At 56.4% G+C, this 21,820-nt stretch overlaps 10 protein-coding genes across 10 annotated transcripts; 5 read left to right on the plus strand and 5 right to left on the minus strand.

Moving 5' to 3' along the window:
- Nucleotides 1–516: 516 nt before the first annotated feature.
- B0H18DRAFT_878572 (uncharacterized protein) lies at nucleotides 517–1,617 on the plus strand (the record flags this gene model as incomplete). The annotated part of the gene is made up of 3 exons (XM_048040635.1): nucleotides 517–809; nucleotides 872–1,223; nucleotides 1,282–1,617. 3 exons carry the CDS (start codon nucleotides 517–519, stop codon nucleotides 1,615–1,617), a joined length of 981 nt encoding a protein of 326 aa, XP_047891987.1.
- Nucleotides 1,618–1,875: 258 nt separating this feature from the next.
- Nucleotides 1,876–3,804, plus strand: B0H18DRAFT_465037 (uncharacterized protein). Its single transcript, XM_048038195.1, has 4 exons — nucleotides 1,876–2,131; nucleotides 2,197–2,479; nucleotides 2,527–2,905; nucleotides 2,963–3,804. The coding sequence occupies exons 2-4, from the start codon at nucleotides 2,199–2,201 to the stop codon at nucleotides 3,644–3,646; spliced, it is 1,344 nt and encodes a 447-aa protein (XP_047891988.1). The 5' UTR covers nucleotides 1,876–2,131; nucleotides 2,197–2,198; the 3' UTR covers nucleotides 3,647–3,804.
- Nucleotides 3,805–5,367: 1,563 nt separating this feature from the next.
- B0H18DRAFT_1015058 (uncharacterized protein) lies at nucleotides 5,368–6,434 on the minus strand. Its single transcript, XM_048029186.1, has 5 exons — nucleotides 6,413–6,434; nucleotides 6,017–6,343; nucleotides 5,863–5,922; nucleotides 5,713–5,786; nucleotides 5,368–5,609 (listed from the first exon to the last, which is right to left on the minus strand). Exons 2-5 carry the CDS (start codon nucleotides 6,066–6,068, stop codon nucleotides 5,577–5,579), a joined length of 219 nt encoding a protein of 72 aa, XP_047891989.1. The 5' UTR covers nucleotides 6,069–6,343; nucleotides 6,413–6,434; the 3' UTR covers nucleotides 5,368–5,576.
- Nucleotides 6,435–6,986: 552 nt separating this feature from the next.
- On the plus strand, nucleotides 6,987–7,957 carry B0H18DRAFT_1015066 (ribosomal protein S11-domain-containing protein). Its single transcript, XM_048029187.1, has 4 exons — nucleotides 6,987–7,076; nucleotides 7,186–7,354; nucleotides 7,410–7,666; nucleotides 7,731–7,957. The coding sequence occupies exons 1-4, from the start codon at nucleotides 7,074–7,076 to the stop codon at nucleotides 7,755–7,757; spliced, it is 456 nt and encodes a 151-aa protein (XP_047891990.1). The 5' UTR covers nucleotides 6,987–7,073; the 3' UTR covers nucleotides 7,758–7,957.
- A 219-nt stretch (nucleotides 7,958–8,176) lies between these two features.
- B0H18DRAFT_1120386 (uncharacterized protein) lies at nucleotides 8,177–10,472 on the plus strand (the record flags this gene model as incomplete). Its single annotated transcript, XM_048034102.1, has 10 exons — nucleotides 8,177–8,295; nucleotides 8,356–8,399; nucleotides 8,456–8,880; nucleotides 8,952–8,962; nucleotides 9,013–9,153; nucleotides 9,203–9,295; nucleotides 9,354–9,785; nucleotides 9,812–9,951; nucleotides 10,005–10,017; nucleotides 10,067–10,472. The coding sequence occupies 10 exons, from the start codon at nucleotides 8,177–8,179 to the stop codon at nucleotides 10,470–10,472; spliced, it is 1,824 nt and encodes a 607-aa protein (XP_047891991.1).
- A 481-nt stretch (nucleotides 10,473–10,953) lies between these two features.
- On the minus strand, nucleotides 10,954–12,306 carry B0H18DRAFT_465133 (uncharacterized protein). Its single transcript, XM_048038196.1, has one exon. It carries the CDS (start codon nucleotides 12,038–12,040, stop codon nucleotides 11,324–11,326), a length of 717 nt encoding a protein of 238 aa, XP_047891992.1. The 5' UTR covers nucleotides 12,041–12,306; the 3' UTR covers nucleotides 10,954–11,323.
- On the minus strand, nucleotides 12,297–14,272 carry B0H18DRAFT_465169 (uncharacterized protein). The gene is made up of 4 exons (XM_048038197.1): nucleotides 14,065–14,272; nucleotides 13,756–14,008; nucleotides 13,241–13,446; nucleotides 12,297–13,133 (listed from the first exon to the last, which is right to left on the minus strand). The coding sequence occupies exons 1-4, from the start codon at nucleotides 14,175–14,177 to the stop codon at nucleotides 12,554–12,556; spliced, it is 1,152 nt and encodes a 383-aa protein (XP_047891993.1). The 5' UTR covers nucleotides 14,178–14,272; the 3' UTR covers nucleotides 12,297–12,553.
- Nucleotides 14,273–16,937: 2,665 nt separating this feature from the next.
- On the plus strand, nucleotides 16,938–18,964 carry B0H18DRAFT_1120388 (uncharacterized protein; the record flags this gene model as incomplete). Its single annotated transcript, XM_048034103.1, has 5 exons — nucleotides 16,938–17,041; nucleotides 17,112–17,379; nucleotides 17,435–17,736; nucleotides 17,789–17,798; nucleotides 17,858–18,964. 5 exons carry the CDS (start codon nucleotides 16,938–16,940, stop codon nucleotides 18,962–18,964), a joined length of 1,791 nt encoding a protein of 596 aa, XP_047891994.1.
- Nucleotides 18,965–19,241: 277 nt separating this feature from the next.
- B0H18DRAFT_1015094 (Sec61beta family-domain-containing protein) lies at nucleotides 19,242–20,211 on the minus strand. Its single transcript, XM_048029188.1, has 4 exons — nucleotides 20,112–20,211; nucleotides 19,964–20,052; nucleotides 19,754–19,873; nucleotides 19,242–19,643 (listed from the first exon to the last, which is right to left on the minus strand). Exons 1-4 carry the CDS (start codon nucleotides 20,112–20,114, stop codon nucleotides 19,547–19,549), a joined length of 309 nt encoding a protein of 102 aa, XP_047891995.1. The 5' UTR covers nucleotides 20,115–20,211; the 3' UTR covers nucleotides 19,242–19,546.
- Nucleotides 20,212–20,569: 358 nt separating this feature from the next.
- On the minus strand, nucleotides 20,570–21,760 carry B0H18DRAFT_934885 (vesicle-associated membrane protein). Its single transcript, XM_048041779.1, has 5 exons — nucleotides 21,691–21,760; nucleotides 21,568–21,640; nucleotides 21,382–21,514; nucleotides 20,942–21,329; nucleotides 20,570–20,886 (listed from the first exon to the last, which is right to left on the minus strand). Exons 1-5 carry the CDS (start codon nucleotides 21,697–21,699, stop codon nucleotides 20,815–20,817), a joined length of 675 nt encoding a protein of 224 aa, XP_047891996.1. The 5' UTR covers nucleotides 21,700–21,760; the 3' UTR covers nucleotides 20,570–20,814.
- Nucleotides 21,761–21,820: the final 60 nt, after the last annotated feature.

The following is a 21,820-nucleotide window of genomic DNA, read 5'->3' on the forward strand; positions in this document are numbered from 1 at the left end:
TCCACTGAGTGTCTCTGCGGCCATATCTAATATATCAGCATGCACGCCGCACATCCCGGTTACTCACCACTTACAGAAAACCACGTAGTTGGACAGATTGTTTGCATAAGTTGGACTCCAGAGTCAACGCTCGGCGTCCGCCGAGTCGACGTCAGTGCAAACATCGCGCACGCGTTTCCGCCATTGTGTCGACACCGAAGGTTCAGCGCTCAGCGATGGCTATACATGAGCGAGTTGGTAGCACCTGAGAACCCATTAGAGTCGTGCTATGCATTCGAAATGAATGAGGTCTGCAAACCAGTGTGTCACCACGCCGCTGCGTCTACTGTGACTTGCATGATTGTGACCAAAATATTCCCACGCATTCAGTCATCACACAAGATCAGCACAACTTATTTCTGTCATGCGCGTTCCTGTAAGTTCTTGACCGCCTCACTCAGAGCTCCCGTGTCCACCCAAGGGTCAAAAATCACATCTTTAACCCTCGCCGAGGGTCCGTTGTTGAACGCGTCTGCGATGTCACGTACACTCCCCGTTGAGCTCATTCGCGACATCATCTTTCGCTATATCGATAGTTGCACACCTGGCAGGCCGAGCAGCCTAGCTCGTGAGGACACCTTCCTCTGGTACCGCGCCAATGCCTCGAAACCGGAGTGGCATGCTGTCCAGCCGCTTGTGATGGTATCAAAGGTCCTCCGCGAGGTCACTTTGGAAGCCTGGTTTCGAACCTTCGTGATACGTTATCGCGCCGACTTGGAGAGCTTGTCGACGTCTGTCATTCCCGAGACTACATCTTGGACGAGGTATCGGTGAATTTTCTGTGTGCCTTTCGTGTTGCTCACTTGGCGTGTAGGACAGTTCACTTGATCAGTCCGCGCACCATTGAGTTGGCGGTGCCCCTCCGCCATCCTTCTCAACGGGGTTTCGCGTTGTTCACCCGTCTCCGCAAATTGCGCATCGATGCATACCCCAACGACACTACGTATGTCTTACTTGAACTTCTCGGGGAGATGCCACCTACGATACTTGAGCTCGAGATGCGCTACCACGCCTGGCCAAATCCGCAGCAGCTCGTTCCGGTGGCGCGTACTTTCCCTAATCTCCAAACCTTTGAGATGCATCAAGAAAGGTCATGGTGTAGCCTCTGCAATACATGTAATGTGCTGCGTCTCAGGGAGTCACCGCCTCTGTCCATAACCTATACCAACGGCGAGGGTCTTCCGGTACGTCTCAACTTCGCGCTATCCTGTCAAGATGCTGTCGTTCATGTCACTTCCGCAGAGACTATACAGACGTCTTTTGGCACCCCTTCCCCATCTACACACAGTGCGTCTGAGCGTGGCGTACGCTCTGACCGGGGACATCAGCCTACAGAGCTTGAAGACGCGATGGCGGGGAGAATGTGGAGATTGTTCCGCGCTCTTTCTTGCCGATGAAGAATACGTGCCGGAGTGGGAGGCCAAGAACAAAGCTGAGCCAAATCCACCCTCTTTGCGTGAAGTGGTCTGGACGTTCGCGTACACTCCCTCGGAGATGGATTTTGACATTGAGAGTGGAAGCAACAGTGAAGCAGATGAGGAAAGTGACTACGGCTACACGGACGAGGACAGCGATTAGGGCCGCAAAGGGGAGGCCGGCTCTGGAAGCATCGTACAAGGAGACGGCGGTGAAGCGATGTGGAACTCACGAGGTGATGCATGTAATGCGGGAGGACAAGGTATTGTCTAGTCGCTGACATTTATCGCGTACTGTATCCGGTGCATCTGCATATCAATGGCGAATTTCTCGCAAGTATGGGTCAATAGCAACTCAGGTCGTGCTGAGGGTCTACGATGGGATACTATGCACTCAAAGTTCACCGTATGTACTTATCAGAACTTACTCACAACGACGGCGCCGAGGTCCATACTTACGAACGAGAAACTGTGGACGGCTGGTTTTAGGAGCCTCGCCCCAAATGGCTAATAAGGGTTGCCGCGTCTAGTGTGACTGTGTGGCTGAGATTTCCCACGCATACAGTCAGTGCATGAATCACGTTGCGCGCATATCCATCCTGCGGTGCGCGTCTTAAATTGTGCCACTTCTTTGACAGCCTCACTTGCGACTTCCACTATATCGTGCCCATTCACAGGTCAGAAACCATATCTATGTAGTACCCCCACCGAGTGTCTTTGCTGAACGCGTCCGTGATGTCAGATATGCTCCCTGTTGAGCTGCTTTATGTCATCATCTTCTACTTCGTCGACAGCCGCACGCCAGGCAGAACGAGCAGCCTGGCTCGCGATAAAGGGTACCCTTGGCGCCCCGTTGTAGCAATAAAACCAGAGTGGCATGAAGTCCAACCTCTCACTTTGGTGTCCAAGGTCTTCCGCGAAATTGTCTTGGAGGCTTGGTTTCAGACCTACGTAATGTATATCCCCAAACTCCACTTGAGTGAAGAGTGGTTGTCTACCATCCCTGGCGTGGTATCTTGGACAAGGTACCTACGATCCTCCTGTCTGCGTTCTACGCCACTGACCTATGCAGGATTCTGCATTGTATCGTTCCCTACCAAATGATCGGCGGAGTGGCGAACGGCTTCTTTAATTCGGAGATGGATCTCACCATGTTTACTCATCTCCGCAAAGTACAATTCGACGCGCATCCCTACGAGGATGCATATGTCGCAACCCGGACGCTCAGGCTGGGGATAGTACTTCCGACGGTGCTTGAATTCGAGTTGCGCTATCATTTGCGGCCGAGTCCGGACCAACTCGTTCACATGCCAAACGTGTTCCCTAATCTCCAAGTACTCGACCTTCATCAAGAACGGGCATGGTGTAGCCTTTGCGACACGTGTAATATATTGCATCTCGATCAAGTTCCACCATCATCCGTGACATACAACAACGGCGACGGACTCCCGGTGCGTTTCTGTGCGTTTCTTGAATTCGCTTCAGGACCGCTCATGCTCATCCCTTAGAAACTGTACAACCGCCACTTGGCATCCCTACCTCATCTGCGCACAGTACGCCTGAGCGCGGCATATACTCTTGACGGGGAAGTTTGCCTGCAGGAACTGAGCACGCCATGGCGAGGCGAGTGCGGAGAGTGCACTGCACGCTTCCTCACCGATGAGGACTTCACGCCAGAGTGGGAAGCTCAAAATAAAGCCGAGCCGCATCCGCCCTCCCTACGCGAAGTGGTCTGGACGTTTGCTCCCGCTACGCAGGAAGCACTGGACGCTGAAAGTGGAAGTGATAGTGAGGACGGGCCAAGTAGTTCCGAGGATAATGACGATGAATTTGGGGAGAGCGATTTGGATGGCGACGGAGAGAGCGATCCCGACGTTGACGACGGGGAGAGCGATTTGGATGTCGACGAGGAGGAAAGCGAATCCGATATTGACGAGGAGGAGAGCGAACCCGATGTTGACGAGGAGAGCGACCCCGATGTCGACAACGACGAGAGTGATCCCGATGTCAATGACGAGGAGAGCGAACCCAATGTCAATGCCGAGGAGAGCGAACCCGATGTGGATGACGAAGAGAGCGATCTCGTCGATCTCGATGACAGTGAAGTGGATGCGGACAGCATTGAAGATGACGAGGCAGAAGCCAGCGATGACGGTGACAGTGAAGAGGACAGCTTTGGAAGTGATGTATGACATAGAAATGTGAGGTACGTGGGATAATAGAGGATATCGGTGAAGTACTTCAATGCTGCATCTACGCACAGTGCGCGTGGACATGAACTGCGCGCTGGATGGATCCATCAGCCTGCAAGACTTGGATCTTGAAGATGCTATCAGAACTCAGGTGAGTTTTCGGGGGTGAACGTGAACGTCCAGATGATTTCGCGCAAGGGTGACGGTGGGCGGGGCTCGGCCTCGTACGTGGCCCACCCCAGTGTGGAGCCTTTTGCCATGAGCCACTGTTCACTGCATTCTCTACGTTCGCCCCGCTACGGCCGCATCGGAGGCGATGATGATGGGGCTCGCATGCATGAGGACGACGAGAAGGCATGCCTTTGACTTGAGTCTCGGAGGCCAGCGTCCGCGGCCCCTCCTTGATCATACGGCTGCGTTATTCAGAACCAAATGTGCAGCGATGGCGTCGCACTGTCGTTCTGGCACAGAAAGTATACTTTGGCACGTCCAATTCGCAGTGCGCACGGGTGCCGGCCCCGGTCTTACGATGGAAATAACCCTCCTCCTACTTCTACGCGTCATGCGAGAGTCTCGACCCGAGATCTCCTGCGCTATTCCAGGTATACTGCGAGTATTCATAGTACACGCAGTACCGCCTGGTCAGATCCGAAGGCTATTCCTGTCCAGGTGCGGTGGTTCTACGCCTCACGAAGCCTTTGACGCCCACATTGCATACACCGCCCGGACGGATATAGCGACGGTGGCCTGCCGCAGTGCACGGAGGAAGATGGGGAATTGAACTGTAAGTCATAAAGACGCCTTGCGAAGAGCTCTGCGCACCCATGTGCGCGCGCATCTTCGAGCGCGGCCGTGGCTGGTGACGCCTGCATGCTGTTCCGGGCGGCGAGGATCGGTGGGCTGGAGGTGTATAAAACCGGTGCTCTGTGAGGGGAAGGGCTCAGCAACGCACAGCTACACTTCCCAGACACACTCTTACCCACCCAACCCTCTCACAACATCTACAACATGCCTTTCTTCGACAACAACAGCTACCAGGACACCACCTACAGCTCCGGTAGGTCTTCCTCCCGTGCATCTTACACCCCCAAGGCTGACTGTTCTGATGCACAGACAACGTGGTGGAGGGCGGCGGTTTCGGCGGCGGTTTCGCCGACGACTCGTACCAGAACACGCAGACGACGGACACGTCGAACACGTTCGAGAGCACGCCGTGCGGCGGCACCTTCGACGAGCAGAATGTGCAGACGACCGACCAGACGACGGTCCGGGACTCTTCGTTCGGAGGAGGCTTCGGAGGCAGGTGGTGAACGTCGCATTCGGCATGCGGGCGGCTTGCTGCGCTGGGAGGGAGTTTCGTGATTGTGTGCTGTACAAGTAATCTGCGAAGACGATGGAACTTCGTCGGTGGGGAATATGTGGATATGTGGATATGGTTCTCCATGAAGGACACGTATATCAATGGATTCTTGGCAATCATCCCATCAGTCTGTTCTGCTGCATGACCCGGAATAAGTGCATCGACACATGAAGATACGACCAGGAAGACTCCCAGGAATAATTGTAGCTGGCGCTGCACATTTCGTCATCATCCACCTCTGGTCCACCGAGACGAGCCTGTGTGTCGGTAATCTCCCCAGGACATGCCCTGACGCTGTAACGTTTAAGCTGTTCGAATAGACCGGAGCACGGTCCAATGAGAACATTCCAATACCTCAGCGCCCAGCACTCAGTACTCGAAACCCACTCAAGCCACCAACTCGCCTTCAAGTTGCTCGAACATGGCATGAACATGCATGACATCCGAATGGCGTGATACACTGTGTTTGTGATATTGATGCAATGCAGCGAATGCGACGATACTAATACACACAGAACCCGGATAAAGCGATACTGTACAAGACTCGCGTAATCGTCATCGATTACCGCGTTACACCCTAGTATGCGCAGCGTCGGCCGGGGGCTGTCAATGACCGTCCGTCAGTGACCGGTCGCTCAGTAGGAAAGGGCATGAATCGGAGGTGCAGGGGTCAAGGAAGAGATGTAGACAAGCAGTAGATACTCACGGCGGACTTGATGTCGAGCGCGCCCGCGAGGGAGTTGAACTCGCCGGTGGTGGGGACCGCCGCACCCGTGCAGACTGATGGTGCATGAGGAAAGCAGTGACAATGCGCGCCGTCAGCTCATCGTCGTAAGAGATGGAGATGGAGACGTACTGTCGATGACACGCTGCTCCGAGACGCCGATCTGCTGGGCGATCTGAGAGTAGGACAAGCCTGCACAGAACATAAGGACACGGTCAGCGTCGACGTCAATGGTGCCCCACTACTCCTCGCCCGGAGAGTAGGAGAAACGATGGGGAACACGAACCCTTCTTGTCCTTCGCGGCGGCGAGGGCAGCGCACTGTGGGTTCGGGGCCATAGCGGTAGTGTAGATGCGAGAAGAGAGGTGGAAATGCAGTTGGTGGATGCGGGGAGAGCGCAACTGGCGTGCTTGTCCGCCGGGAGGACCTTTATACGGATGCCTGGGCGGAATCCGGATAAGGGCCACGCTGGAGTCTGAAGGGAGGGGGCCTTTCCGTCAATCAGATGACCGGTACCCGATCCTGGATAACATCGCTTATCGTCTGCTGCTGCATTGTTGGAGGAAGGCTACTTATATCCGGGTACCACAGATGCTGGATGTGGGGTGAAGTGCTGTGCATCAAGGGTGCGGTCAGACAGAGAAGCAAGACTGAGCAGAGCCTCGACAGCAGGGGAACCTACATTGGGGGTATATGGGTACAGTAGTGGGTGGGTAAGCGCGCGGCTACCAGGAGGAGGTGCTTAATGCGGATGTTGCAAAGGTCGTGATTACTATGCGGGATCCAAGGATGGTACCATGCTGGCAGCTGCACGGACTTCCTGCACAGGAATTCCCTCGCCGCCGAGAGGACCTTGCACGTCCGTAAGATACGTGACCCAGCAGAAGACACACCACCAGTGTGATCGCCCAGCGACTTCAGTCATGCAACCCAAAGAAGTGCAATACGCTCACAGATATCTGCTGCAGCATAGTATAGAAGTGAACAACTTGTTATCCCCGTCGACTCCCGAGCAACGACTTAAAATGGCGTCACAAGTATCTTGGTCGTGCAGATCACAGACCATTTTTATGCAGGATACGCAGTCATCGGTACATTGCAAGGAAGCGATCCACCGCACTGGTGTAACACAAGCAGAAATCTATTAAGACAAGGGCTTGAAGGACGCGACGACTGTAGAAAAACGCGTACCCTCGCGTCAGTCACGCGACACGACATGTCATGTCCTGTCACCCCGTGACAGGTCACGTCGCTCACAAAGCGTTCTGCACGACGTCTCATTCTGTTGATCGCCGTTCGTCTCGTCCTCCACATCCCTCAAGACACCTCCAAGCCCCACCAAGATGGTGAGTACGCCTTCCATGACAGCAGTCCTCGCCTTCGACCACGAACTGCGCACGCGACGGTTGTCGTTCCCGATGGATGGCATGGCTGACGAGCGGATGCGGTCTTCAGCCCCCCAAGAAGACGAAGGCGCCCAAGGAAGAGAACCAGGTGTCTCTCGGCCCCCAGGTCGCTGAGGGCGAGCTTGTGTTCGGCGTCGCGCACATCTACGCCTCGTTCAACGACACATTCGTCCATGTTACTGATCTCTCCGGCAAGGAGACCATCTCCCGTGTTACCGGTACGTCTATTGAAGTTCTACTGGGAAAATGGCAATCTGAGCAGTTGACTTGTAGGTGGTATGAAGGTCAAGGCCGACCGTGACGAGTCGTCGCCCTACGCTGCCATGTTGGCTGCCCAGGACGTTGCCACTCGTTGCAAGGAGGTCGGCATCACCGCCCTGCACGTCAAGCTCCGTGCGACTGGTGGTACGGGCACCAAGACCCCCGGCCCCGGTGCGCAGAGCGCGCTCCGTGCACTCGCCCGTGCGGGCATGGGCATTGGCCGCATTGAGGACGTGACCCCCATCCCCACCGACTCGACCAGGCGCAAGGTACGTTTGGCTAGTTTCTCCCTTTTCGTAATCATTGCTCATACAATATTTCTGTGTCATCCAGGGTGGTCGCCGTGGTCGCCGTCTCTGATCTGCAAAGATCGCAAAAGCTCTCTGGTCGTTCGTCATGTATACTGCATACTGTCAATGATCAATGGTCGCCGCTCGACACGCATCAGGTTCGCCTGCCCCGTGGTCGATGCATCATCGTTCCCTGTCTATGTGTGCTTCTATGTGATGTGACTATCCGCCACTGCAATATGACTGTACTCCCAACACTGGTATCTATTCGCTGGTGTAGGTGTGGTTGATGAGATTCGGTCGTGAGTCGCAGTGTGAGTGAATGGCTGATGAGATTCCCGATTGAGCGCATCACGCCTTGATGTTGCTCCTTCGCAGCTGTCTTGATCTCCGAATATGGACTGACGGTTGTGGTGTCGACGAGGCCGACGCCGCTGTCAGCTATGCACCTCTCTGTTTTCGAACCATCATCCACCTAGCTTGAGACTCATGGAACTGAAACTCGTGTATCGCATACTTCGGGCGCTTTCAGACTCGGCTCTTGATTTCTACTCTGAAGTACACGTTGAAGGGGCACACAACGTACCTGCAGATGGACCACTTATTGTGTAGGTCCGTGTATGAGTCTACGTCAGTGCGACCTAATACGCGGCGTACGCCTTCACCAGGGTCTCGTGCCACCACAATGAGATACTCGATATAGCCACCCTCGGTTGGTTTTTGCGTACTACATCTTGCCAACTCCTCTGACTCTCTGTTGCTTCACAGCGGTAACGGTCCCGCACAGGAGGCCACTCTGTTTCTGGGCGAAGTCATCGCTGTTCAGGAACCCGCTTGCCCGCGCGATCCTCCTCAGCTCTGGGAGCATCCCAGTCAGGCGCAATCCCAATAGCACCGCGGACCCTACAAATGCCGACCGCCGTGCAACAGAGAGTGAGAGCGAGGCGCGTCAGGCGCTCTTTCGGGAGACATTCCGTGCGCTGGACGAAGGAAGAGGCGGCACGGTCGGTGTCTTCCCGGAGGGTACGAGTTACACGCAGCCGGGGATCGTACAAGTTAAGGAAGGTGCGGCGTGGGCGGCGCTGGAGTACCTGCGTTGGCTGCAGCAGGGAGGCGAATCGGAGGTGGGCGGGAGGGTGTTGGTCGTACCGGTGGGGATCGTGCATACGGCGAAGACGAGATACCAGAGTCGGGTGAGTGCACTCAGGGTCGTGTGACGAGGGGTTTGACTGACGTTACACTTGTACGGTCGTCCGCGTATTAGATGGCGGTTAGGTAGGTCCTCGGAGGTATCGCATAGCTTGCGCTTGCTGATGCAGTAAAAGATGGGGACTCCCCATAGACGTGGCGGACTTTGCGCGAGATCAAGACGTACAGACAGACGAAGACATGCGTGTCGCAGCCAGGAAGCTGACCGAAGAGATTGAACGGCGCATGGTTGAGCTAACGGTCAACGCGCCAGACTGGTCGGTGGCCCGCTAAATCAGTACGGGAAGCTGCTCAATTCTATTGCAGGGACACACTGTACGTCGCGAGAATGGCGAGGGACATGTTATGGGACGACGAACGAAACATAGCCGTGTCACAATTCACGGACGTCTCTCAGGCGTGCGTCGGTCTCCTCTGACGATTTCCAATTCTACCCATAATTAACCACCGGCCGTAGATTGATCGACCTCTTCTCAACACTGAATCCGCCACCCTCGCTCCCTCGAGCCCGCCGGTCTCTTCTGAACTACTACTCCCTCCTCCACTACAGCAACATCTCCCACGCACATCTCTCCGCACTCCTCCCCAGCCCCCACCACGCTCTGCCCACATGCCCGCGCACCATCTCGCTCTTGGTCAGGCAATGTTTCAACACCGCACTCCACCCGCGCCTTCTGCTTTTCTTCCCTCCCTTCCTGCTGCACTTGCCTGCATACGCGCTTGCGGGTATAGCAGAGCGCGCGCTGGCTAGTCCGCGAAATGAGGAGACGCACGCGCAGTACAAAGCCATCTTCGGGATGGTTGGGGCGGGTGCGGTGTATGGCGTCTTGGGGTGTCTGCTTGCGCGGATGGTGGGGCGGTTACCGATCTTGGAAGCCATGGCAGGGCAGTCAGTCGCTCGGATGGTGGTGTTAGGGCGGTGTTGGAGGTGGTCCAGCGTGTAGGGGTTTGGCTCGTACGGCATGGGGGTGTAGTGAGGGATGGTTTGGTGTTGGTTGGGTCGGTATATGTGACAGCGAAGGTGCTGTCGAGGTGGCATAACGCGCTTGTTGGAGGTGCGTACCAGCGCAATTGTCAGCGCAGGTTTACTAAATCACATCCTATGCAGCAAACCTCAGGCAGTGAGTTCCGTTGCTCCCTGTCACTCGCATCCTACTCAACCTACCCCAGAACTCAGCGTCTCGCTACTGCGTTCAAGCTCGCCCGCGGCATCTGCTCGGCCCCCTCTTCTGATCTGACCCTCGAGCAACTGGAGCTCTACGGATCGCCCCCGGAACCACCTTTCAACCCTTTCATCAAGCGTCGTCCTGCTCAGGCAGCTCCAACGCCTGTCCTCCCGGCTTCGAAGAAGACCCGTCCAACTCGCGTGCCTCCATCATGGACGTTCATCCGGCCGCTGCTCGAAGCCCGCAGAGAGGCGTCATATGCCCTCTCAGATGCCCTCGCCGATCTCGAGACACACGTCGCTTCACTTGACGATGCCGTATCGTCCACGTCGCGAGATCCAACCGGTTTGGATTCGAACTCTCCCGCAGCGGCTCTCCACCGGCTGAGGCAGCTCGGGGCCTGCTTCTGAGTTCTGCGCTCGTCATGGACCGTGATGCATGATCGATTGATCCTTCCGCTCTTTCCCATCTGTTCGCATCTCAGTTGGTTGATGTGTCAAAGAGATAAGATTCTATGGGTTCTCGCGCGTGCACGATCTATGTAGGACGGTGGTCATGGGTCACTGCGGAAGTACTGTAATGTGAGATGTGTGTTCTTCGGAGGTTCGTAACTAGATGGGGCAGGCATACTTAGGGCTACAGATCGAACCGTGGGCACAGGTATAGTCATAACGGTATCCAGGGTAGTTCTTTCCTTTCCGGATCCGTATACGAAAGACAACAAGCTGGAGGAGAGCAGATCATTAGATGCATAGCAGAGCGAGTCAGATACAATACAGGTGAGAAATTCATTGCGAGCATTCGTTACCTGCCGCTCCTGGCGCTCCAGAGTCCGCCCAGCAGACCATTCTGTGACCTGCCGATCGGGCGAGGTGCAGGCGCGCGAATGGCGAATCCTGGCCTGTGACGCTGACGGCAGACGAGCTGCCCCCAGCGATGGGTGAGAAGGACAGCAGAAGCCCTCCCTGAGATCCATGAGTGACGACAGGGAAGGATTCGCGTCTACCGCGGATGCAGGGGCCGAGGAGTGGGTCCGGTGCTCGCGGGGCGCGTACACAGGCGACTCGAAATGAGCAGACCGGGGCTCGCGCTCGAACGCGAGAGGGGGCAGACGGCTGGCGCTGGTAGATGCTCGGCGCAGTCGCTGGTGGAGGGGGGATGACTGCCTCACCGGACAACGAAGATGTCGCCGGCTGTTCTGTGGCGCGACTGGGAATGGTATGGCCATGAGTAGCACGGTTGTGCGCATGCTCAGAGTCACTCATGTACTCCCGATCGAGACGATGAGCCGACCCGCTGTGGGACCGTGGAGACGAGCCAGTAGCCACCTCAGGTCGGATTGACTGGGGGCGAGAGCTGTACAGCGGGACACCTGTCCTCGCACCCAGAATTGCCTCGGGCGGGTCTCGGGGATTGGGCGTGGATGCGTGTCTCTCGGAACGGTGGTGGCCCCGCGAGCCTTGACATCGTCAACCAGTCGCATAAGCGACTCCGTCACCACCTCCAGCTCCTGCGGCCCTCGAATGGTCTGGCGCACGGGCTGTCTGGTGCCTGCTTCGAGGAATATGCCCATGCCTTGTGTGGTATGGGCTGGCTGGGTATGCTCCGACGAAGCTACCGAGCGACCATACGATAAGGGTCTGCTCCTCGGGGTCATGAAGTCGTCATGATCGATGGAGTCGGAGTCGCCTCCCACGGAGCTATCCGACTGCGAGTCCTCATCGGACGACCCAAGCAGGGCGGTTGGCTCTGGCAGCCCTAACAGGCCAAGGTCGCTGATGCTCGGGTTATGCGACGGGTTGTTGGACGAACGCGACGGGACCTGCGACGAGTGGACGGTCCCCCACGTCGTGGCAGGCGAGGCTTGCGTGTGGTTCACTTGCGGCGTGTTCACACCTAGAATGTTCATGATATCTTGACGATCTGCAGCACTCGAAACGGTGCCTGAAGAAAGCGGCGGCACGTTCAGCAGCGCCATACCGCGGAGGCTCGCGTTGGACAGGGTGCTAGACTGGGAATGTGGTGCGGGGGCCGGTTCAGGCTGCTCTGATTCGACCACCGTCGATGAAGCCTGTCTGCGTGCAGATCGTCCAGATGGTGTGCGATCGCGATTCGCGCGAGGCTGGATGGACCAGCTTCTGCCCGTGAGTTATCTTCTATGATTGGTTGTTCGTAGATCGAGCGTCCCCTAGCGTTCGCACCAGACATAGCGGGTGTTGCGGCGACGTTTCGCGAGGGTCCTGCTGTGCCATTCGAACGAGCGGACGCAAGAGACGCCTGCGACGGGGAAGAGTAGGGCACCTGGAACCAAGCATACCCAGTCCCGGGTACCCAACCGTACTGATAATACACAGTTTGACCCTGGTCGTCCTGCCCACGTCGCAGAGGAACACTACCGTCTGCGGGACTAGCCTGCGGGGGAGGCATACTGGGAGCAGGGGTATCGAGGGGGTTCCACGTTCGTCCGGGAGTAATCCTAGGGTTCTCGCGTTCAGTAGGACGAGGGGGTACTACCTTCCGCATCGATGAGGCTCCGGGTACGAGCACGGGCGTACGCAGGGTTCGATCGCGCCGTAATGCGTGTGGGTCTTCGAACCCGGACCAAACAGTAGATGGGGTCTGCGAACCGGTGACAGTTTGAGCGATGCTGATCCGCTACTGGACATGGACGTCGTTCTGCGAATTTCAGAGTTGCTAGCAATAGCAGGTGAGCGGCCCATCGAAGCGAGACGGTCTGGGGACACGGGCCTCGGAGGCTCAGGAAGTGGGTTAGAGAAGTTTGAATCCTCGACATGTCTGGAGGAGCAGGGAGAGGGTTTGATAGGCTGTATGCTCGTGACATGTCCGGCGGTGGAAAGTGGGATACGATTGGCTTTGCGACCTGGACATGTCTGACGGACCCGGTAGATGGGATGTGGCGCCTTGTGATGTGGCGGCCTCTTGCACAGGAGAGGTCGCATTCGGAATCTTCGCGCTTTCTGTATGTGACAGATCCAATGAGCCGATAATTGAGTTGACGTCTTTGGTTGCGCAGAACGCAAAGAGGTGAGTTCAGCTTCGAGGCGCTCAAGCTGCGATTGATTCAGCATTCCTTGCGGGGCGGCTCAACGGATCCAACATACCTGACTGAACAAACATGTCAAGTCATTGTGTGCTCGTGTAATGCAAGACCACTCACCTGCGCCACTTGTCATCTATTGTATGGATCTCCTCCAACAGGTTCTCTTCAATCGCACGGGAAGTCTTGATATCCTGGTCCTTGATACGTATCTTCCTATCGTATTCTTCCATGAGGTCTCGTATTGATTGCTTGTCCACGCGACTCTCCTGTTGAAGAGACTTGTATCTATGAAGGGCAGCAACAGCAGAGCGCAGTGCACGATGCTAAATGACCATCAGGGTGATGCCACGTCGAATGCTTTGAACACATGAACGACTATAAAGTGGAAAGGGTGCGCGCTCTGCATTGGGTCATAGTAGGAAGAGGCGGTCTAGCGGCGTCGCTGCATTAGTCTACACACATACGGAAGGTCGGTGTAGTGATTCAAGCACAGCGACCTCCTCGTCCTCCATGATACTCGGGAAAGACACGGAAATTAGAGGCGCTATCGTTGCGAGCGAACAAGAAGAGTATCGTAGCGATCGGAAACGCATGGAGCGCCACGCCACCGGCCAGAAGAGAAGGAGACTCACGGAGCTTGGGTTGTCTCCTTGAAGAGCAAGCCAATCGTGGACTTCGCCCAATACGGCGTTGACATCCTCATCTGGGGTATTCTCACCGAAGAACAGAGCCACATGCTGGATCAGCTCGGACTCTTCGGCCTGTGTTCGATCGTCGTCGTCGCCGCCTGTGGCCAGACGGTCAACATGTAGCTTCTTGATACGATCAGGCTGGAAGGCTTTGCGGCAGAGGGGGCATGTGCTCGGATGCAGCAATCGCAGACATCTAAGTTATCGTGTTTGTCCATCAGCGGCTCAGTCTCTTCGAGTAGCTCTACACACCGCAGACAGAAGACATGGCCACAGGCTATCGCGTGAGGCGCATTCGCCGGGGTCGTCCAGTTATAACCGTCTAGACAGATGTCGCACGTCGAACTTGGGTGGACAATCAACATAGACGACTAATCTATGCACAAATTGGCCCCTCTCCGACCGATCAGCGGTGTATGCAGTAGGTATGAGCGAGGTGAAGGTGAAGGACGGGTGCTGGGCCTACTTGCCCGCGTTAGCGCTCAGTAGGTGGCGTATGCCCCGCGTACGCCCAAAATGGTATCCCTTGTGGATGCGGCGAGAAATCCCTGTTTTCATTGAGCGAAAGATTGCAACCGACGCCGTTTTTATGATACATAGCATAACTAAAGCAAGGCAAAACCAGTGACCATGCTATGGCACTGAGCCAACGTCTTCAAAGACAAGTTGATCAGCCGTGAACATTTGAACGATCATGTTACCAATTAAGTATATACTTAGTTCACCTGAGGGTTGAAGAGTACTCAGGCTGTTGGTCTGACTGGAGAACTTATAGCACCAATCGTGCCACTCGGAATGAAAGTTGAGGCCTTGTTAGGCATACTATACGCTCATCCATAGCGACCATGCTAGCGGTGGTACCGGTAACGGTATTAATTAGGAAGTAAGTAATGACAGCTTACATCAGCACGGGTTTCTCAGAGGCTCCTCCTGTGGCTGCCTCCTCTCTCACAGAACGGCCATCTCGCCATGCACGCGGCAACGAACAGCTGTGTCTTCAGCCAGGGCTCTCAGCAATCCTTCGGTGGCGATTTGCTGAAATACGCTTCTGGCGATCCTCAACTCCCACCCTCTATGACAACTACACACCCGGACATGCGAAGCACTGGCTTTATGCCATATCTCTGCGCAGACGAGCTCGAGGCGGCAGCATTTTGGGGCGAGTATCGCGCTTCGAACACGAATCTTACTGCCTCCGCCAATGGGCAAGTGCGCATCGCCTCTGAGGCGCGGGTAGAACTACGCTACGGGCGATATTGCTATTGCCCGTGCAATTCAGTCTCAAGGAATGTACCTTTGGGACCTCGCACAACGCGGTAATGAGTGGATTCCATGCCTGTCTTTCCCGCGCTATGAAGCATTTTGCTTGATGAGAAGCGCGAGTCAATTTTCCTATCAGAGGGCGAAGCAGGCTCATACAACGGTTTCTGGGCTCTGACCTGATCGTCGGCGCCGGAATAGGTCTGCCCAAGCCACTGACACCTGCGTTCACCACGCGACTGCTCGTCTGCTTGCTGCTTGCTACATCGCAGGCACTAAAATCATACCTGGAAACCGCAAATCGAGAGGCGGGAGCGCAAAGCGCTGCGTACAGGTTCGTCGTGCTCTCTACTACGACTGCCAGAAGCTTCACATGCATGATTATGCCAGCCATACGCGATGGGTGCAACCGCTCTGCCAGGTCGACTCGACTGCAGTTTATTATCTTTGCCATGTATGGCTGTTATCCGGACATCGGCGCCCTGATTGCTTGGTCTGTGGGAACGTATCGTGTCTGCGCTGGTGCCGCATTCACGGCGGCACCGTACGCTAAGCATGGCCTCGATTGTACGCGGCAGAAGAGGTCTGCCACAAGGTGTCCGCACGATATGAATGAACGTGGACGCCTTTCGACTGCCGTTACGCTCGTGCACTCCCCCATTGGCCGGGGAGACGATACCGTACTGCCAGGCGACCTTTGTTTGTCTCCGGTAGAGCATGGAACTCCCATCACTGCACTACATAGTATGTCATTTTACGCTTCATCCACAAAGCACACAGTACAGCATATGCCCATGGAAGACGGAGCTGCGTTGTGTCGGCTCTGATCTGCCACTCAATTTGCACGGAATGCGTCGGCGCGGACGGGTTCTGCGATAGTCTCCTTCGATCTGGTACGCTTCTTTTCGATCTCTTACTGAACCATAACCGATAATGCATCCGCTTCCCTCGTATTATAGGCTCCTGCTGCTGAGCTGGAAACAGCTCGCCTTCCTCGGACGGTCGAACCAATGGCTCAGACGGCGTTCACCCCTGTTTCCTGTCACCCGGAACGGCAAAAAGTAATGGTACCGGCGCCCACGATGGAAGCACGAGCTCGCTCCTGCTAACTGCACCCCTCTGCCCTATGGCTCCTTGGAGCTTTAGCCTGTCGATGTTTCACCCTACGTGAGCCGTGCAAGTTGAGTACCGCGAACTTGATGCGCTGGTGACGATGTCCGGAGTCGTGGAGGTCTACGTAATTGCCGCATTATCACTCGTGATACTGAGTGTACCTATGCTTGTGAGTGGAACCTTGCTTCGTCATCTCAAGACCTGTTCGCAAACATGCTGTAAACACGAGGCTCAGGATTGCCGCCCCGGCTGCCGATCAACCGTTCCCCGTCCTATACTCGATCCGTCTTCATTATCCGGCACTCCTCGACAATGCGCAACTATCTTGGACGCTGGGGGAGCTAACCTGTCCTCCTCATTTCAGTTGAGCGTTTGTCCAAGAGGCAGCTGAACCGGGCGTCTACGAAGAATGGTATGGTCCGTTCTTGCGCTTCTTGTACTCTGGTCATGCTTCTAGAGGTCCGTGAAGTACCGGTCGGCCGGTCTCATCATTCCCCGCTTGGTCGACTATCAACTCGGAAACTGAGCGCCCTGCTTGCAGCACTCCGAAGAGATAGAGTCCCGATCTCCGATGCCTCGTGTGCACAATGTCCTCTGAAAGCCATCTCTTTCGTGAAATGGCTTTCGAAGGTCTAGCCGGCACGCGATATAGGCTAGGCGGGTGTCTCGTTCCCACCTTATTACCTGGGACGGCCACTACTCCTGCATGCCGCTTGCTACCACCGCGCTGGCCTTCACCGTCGGCCGCCATCATGCTGGTCCTCGACTCCTCCTCCACCTGCGATGTCTGCCTCGAGCCCTACTCTGAGGCCAAGGTCCCGCACGTCATCAATTGCGGGCACACATTCTGCTTGAGGTACGATACCCCCTGATACGCCTTTAGACCCTAGCTTGATCCGCTTGGCTTCTGTTCTTTCGTACCTTAGGTGCCTGCAGCTCTTAACGCGACAGATATGCCCTCTATGTAGGCGGGATTTCGAGCCGGTCCATGTACGGCGGCTGCACACCGATAAGGGCAGCAGCCGTCCCTCATCGCCATCGCCATCCATGGGATATGAGCTGGACGAGCCGTCCACCCAAGCTCAACACCTGCAGAGCAGGATGTCACGCATTGTCCTCGATGGCGCTCCATCTGCCGATGTCTGTAACACCCTCGAGGACGTCAGTGAGTGGCTGAAAGGGACAGGCGGAGAGGTACGGCGCAGCTCGTCTGGATAGTAACCATGAGACGCTGAGAGCTTCTTTCCAGCATACCGACTTGCAAGCCACTTACTACCTTCTCCGTCGCTATACCGAACTACAGCGCAAGTACACAGAGCGCAAAGCGAGTTTCATGGTCTTGCAGGAGGGATGTGAAGCCCTCGAGGCGAAACTCTGTCGCGTGCAGGAGATATGTCATGACCTGCAAGAACAACTCTCTGCGCAAGAGGAGACGGCACAAGCAAGATACGAGGAGCTCGAGCGGTTACGCGCTGACGAACGTCAGGAACTCAAGAACGCAGAGGCAGAGCTTCGGGACCAGCTCGCGAAGCGGGAACGCACCTGGACTGGGTACGTAATTAGCTCGATCCTGGCATAAATTCCCACTGATCCGTCCGTGTAGGAAAGTACGTGTGACCTGCTTCTCATCCACTCCCGCGAGACTAATGATGGGCCCCATTGATCTTAACAGTATGAGGTGCTGAGTAACGAGTGTAAACGACTCACCGACGAGCTCCGAGAATGCGAGCGCAACCACCAGAACCCGCTCCCGGTACCTCCCCGGTACGACATCGGGGACCGCCACTACCCGCAGACCTCCCCCGAGCACGACGACATGGTCATCGTGCAAGACAAGCCCGATGAGCGGCCCGAGCCGACCAACTCGCTCAAGATCGACATGGGCGAGAAGGAAAACATCTTCCACGTCTCGCCCGTCGCGCCGACGCTACCGATCCCGCCGCTCGCGTCGGAGACGTTTCGCGCGCTTAGCGACGACATCCCCGACAGTGAGGACGAGGGCGTGCGCAGCCGCAACGCGAAGCCGATCCCCATCAGGAGCGGTCTGCACCGCGCGGGCTCATCAAGACTCAAGTACGAGGAGCCGATGGCGCGCTCCCTCCCGCGCAGCATCGTCGACGTGCACATGGCGAGCTGCTCGTCGTCCCCGAGCGTGTCCAACCTCCACGCTGCCATCCGCGAGCGGGAGCGGCGCGCGGACGTCCCTGACAGCGGGCTGGGCATGAACCTCACGTCCGGGCGGTACATCGACTGCCAGGACATGAGCGAGGAGGAGCGCCAGGTGCGGCGCCGCGCGCAGCTGCACGAAGTCCTGCACGACCCGACGACCAAGAGCTCGTCCGGCGCTGGACCATCCGGCAGCATCCCGCGCTCCCCCGCGCCCGTCATCCCGCCGCCACCCCCACCGACACGCTCAAATACGGTCCGCTGGGCGAGCGAGGCCGCCAAAGCCGCCGAGCGCGCCCGCGCGGCGAACATTTACACTTCGTCTTCCTCCTCCCACCTCCAGGCCTCGATATACGTCTCGCCGACATCACCCTCTGCGTCATACACGACGCGTACACCCTCCACGACGCGCACGCCCTCCCCGACGTCGCACACCTCGTCGATGCGGCCCCCATCTCCCACGCGCAGCCCCGTCTCGTCGTCGCGGATGCGTCCGCAGCAGGTGCGGACGGCGTCGACGGACAGTCTGAAGACGATGAAGATCCCCGCGAGTGCGTCTGGCCTGACGAGGACGTTCCTCGTGCAGGAGGCGCACGCGCAGCGGGTGTCATAACCACGGCCGCGACTCTGATCACACTATACACAGTGCCGGTTCTGAGGGCAGGGTATTATAGCTGCGCTGAGCGCGAGGAGAGGATGCCAGTAGGTCCCGACAGGTTGACTATTAACTTATCCGTGCCTGGCCGTTCTCGACGATTCGCCCGACGGATACTTTCTTGACGATTTAAGACATATGTGTCATATACGTAGTAACTCTTATGTGCAGCTCGCACTCGTTGTCGACGGCGCTGTGATTGCTGGTCACCATTCTTTAGTCGTGTGCTCGTTCATATATCATAGCGAGCCATCATCATTGATCGAAGGATGGGACGGCGTGCATTGAACGGCTGGCGTTGGCTCTGGATTGAGGACTAACGAACAGAAGGAGCGACAAATCTGGAATAAGTAGCAATGCATAGCTCAGCACACCAGACTGGCCAGTAGTATAGTAGGTTTTGGTACACCCAATGTCCACAGTAGAACCTGCCACGCCCAGCCATACCCAACGGGCCCGCCCTTCAGATGCCCCTCGCTGTCGTCGCCTGACGACCCGCACAATCCGGGCATAACCACACGAGGGGGGCTGGAGTGTGGATTATTTTGTGAACGCACGGATGATCTTCGCAGAGATGTGCAGGAAGAAGATGGAGGCGATGAACGACAGGGAGAGCACGAGGACGATGAAGGGGTCGCTGTGTGTGGAAGTCGCCTGTCAGCCTGACCATTGACACGGAACAAGACAAGCGGGGGCCGCGGAAGGGGGTAGGGGTGACGAGAGAGCTCCACAACAAAGAACACGCACACTCGCAGCCCCGGTGAGTCGTCCGTGTACAACTTGAGCATGGTGTTTGAAGACCCGCCCGCGCCCGCCGCGCGCGAGGAGTTGGGCCGTGCTGCCTGTGTGGTTCCTGCTGCCCTCCGCCTGTTTCGCATTCAGGTGTGCGCATGGAAGAGAAGCGGGAGAACCGTCAGCCTTTCCCGGGGTTCTGTGTCCTGCTGCGGGTACACGGACCTCATTTGTGCGCCAGGGGGCTTCGCTACTGCACCGTTGGGGCTCGTGGGCCGGCCAGCACCATTAGGGGCAGCGGAATCTGAGTCGGACTGCGTGAACAGCGTTGTATGGTCAGCCAGGGACTGCGCGCGGCGAGGTCGGTACAGACCATGGCGAGGACGTGGAGGGAAGAAGTGAGTGTGCTGGCGGGAGTCTGTAGCGGTCAGTGTGCACGTACTGCATTCCACGTGGGCGTCGATACATAGTGTGTGACCCACTGTTACCGCCGTGTGATGCTACCCGCATAAGCGTGACAGTCACGGCTTCAAGTCTGCCGCAATGGGTGGATCGCGCATTGAACACCTCTGAGTAGAATCGCAGGACAGCGACTGGTCTGACATGCGTTAGTCAAGTACGGATGCACTGGCGGTGCTATAGCTACCGTCGTCGGAGTTGATTGAGGTATCCCGAGTCGCGCAGCGCCTTCCTACTACACATTAATTGAGTACTTGGACAATCCAAGCAAGCCCATCGTGATTGTCTTCAAGTTCTGTCAAAGTGTAAACGGAAGTTACACCGCTTCACAACATTGATAGCAAACACCGGTGTGAACACCATTCAACTAAGCCGCAGATGTGAGCAGGCAATGCTTAACTGTGCTAGTGGTTTTAAGCGACCGATCGAATACAGACACCGTCGCATATGTTGATTCTAGTGGGTCAAGGCGAGCAGATATGTACAGGCTATAATACAGCAATCCTGATTCGAGGAATCAAGGCATAATCCGCCCTGTCAATTGCGAAGGTCATAAGCTAATTAAAGTCCGGAATAATCATATCGGGTCATATAACACACCGACCGAACGTGCGTGCTCAGTCAGACGAGGAACCACACTGGTTTAGGGCGGCGCCGCAGAACTGGGCAACAAGGACCCACACGAGGACCTACAGCAATCCATAAGCGAACACGCCAACACTCGCGCGGAATCATCCGACGCACCAGAGCCACAAGCACACTGAGCCCGACGACGCGCTTGTTCTTCCACCACATCTGCCGGCGTACGGTCCGCGCGCCACGCCGGAATGCGGTGGCCTGGCTTGCCATGTTGTCCGTCTTGTCGACGAGCAGCTCGATGCGCTCGCCGCGGGAGAGGATCTGCTCGACATTCTGCACCATGATGTCCTTCACCTGCGCGAGCTCCGCTTGCGCACGTGTGAGCTCGTCTGTAGGAGGGGCTGTGTTGTACGTGTTCATGAGCTGTGCGATCGTCGATCCGAAGCTGCCTTGTAGGGCATATGACGGTGCGGAGGAGAGGTCGTCGGAGGAGGCGGAGGGAAGTGAGGTAAATCGTTGCTGCAGCTCGGCGAGGAAGGTGAACGGCATCCGGCTGGTTCGTTGCATGAGGGTTTCGGTGTGGCCATGACGGAGGTACTACTCACCGTCCTGCCGAATCATCCGCCATGACGAGGTATGTGAAGCCACCCTCCGAGACATAGTGGAAGAGATACTGCTCCCATACATACGTCAATTTGCTGTTGTTCGGCGGGATCTTTGACAGGATGGTTTGTGTCGCTGTAAGAATGGTTGTGAGAGAGGTAGGATGCCCGACTGGACTAATGGAATACCTTGCGAGAAGTCCCTCGTCCCGCTCTTGTGCTCCGCAAGGATCGTCGAGCCTCGGGCAACCAAGGCATGGATCTGGGACTCATGTAAGTCCCAGTCGATGACAACTTAGAGAGGTAACTCACCAGAGACATGATGGTACGTTCTGAGAAAGTATGTAGGTAGAGTCGTGGTCGTTGCTGCAGTGATCTTGCTACCGAAGGCGTCGCGGAGGTCGGCTTGTGATTGCTTGTGACCGTCACATCTCCCAATAAG

The sequence above is a fragment of the Fomitopsis serialis genome (genome assembly GCF_022376445.1).
Source record: "Fomitopsis serialis strain Sig1Antser10 chromosome Unknown B0H18scaffold_46, whole genome shotgun sequence".
NCBI lineage: Eukaryota > Fungi > Basidiomycota > Agaricomycetes > Polyporales > Fomitopsidaceae > Fomitopsis > Fomitopsis serialis.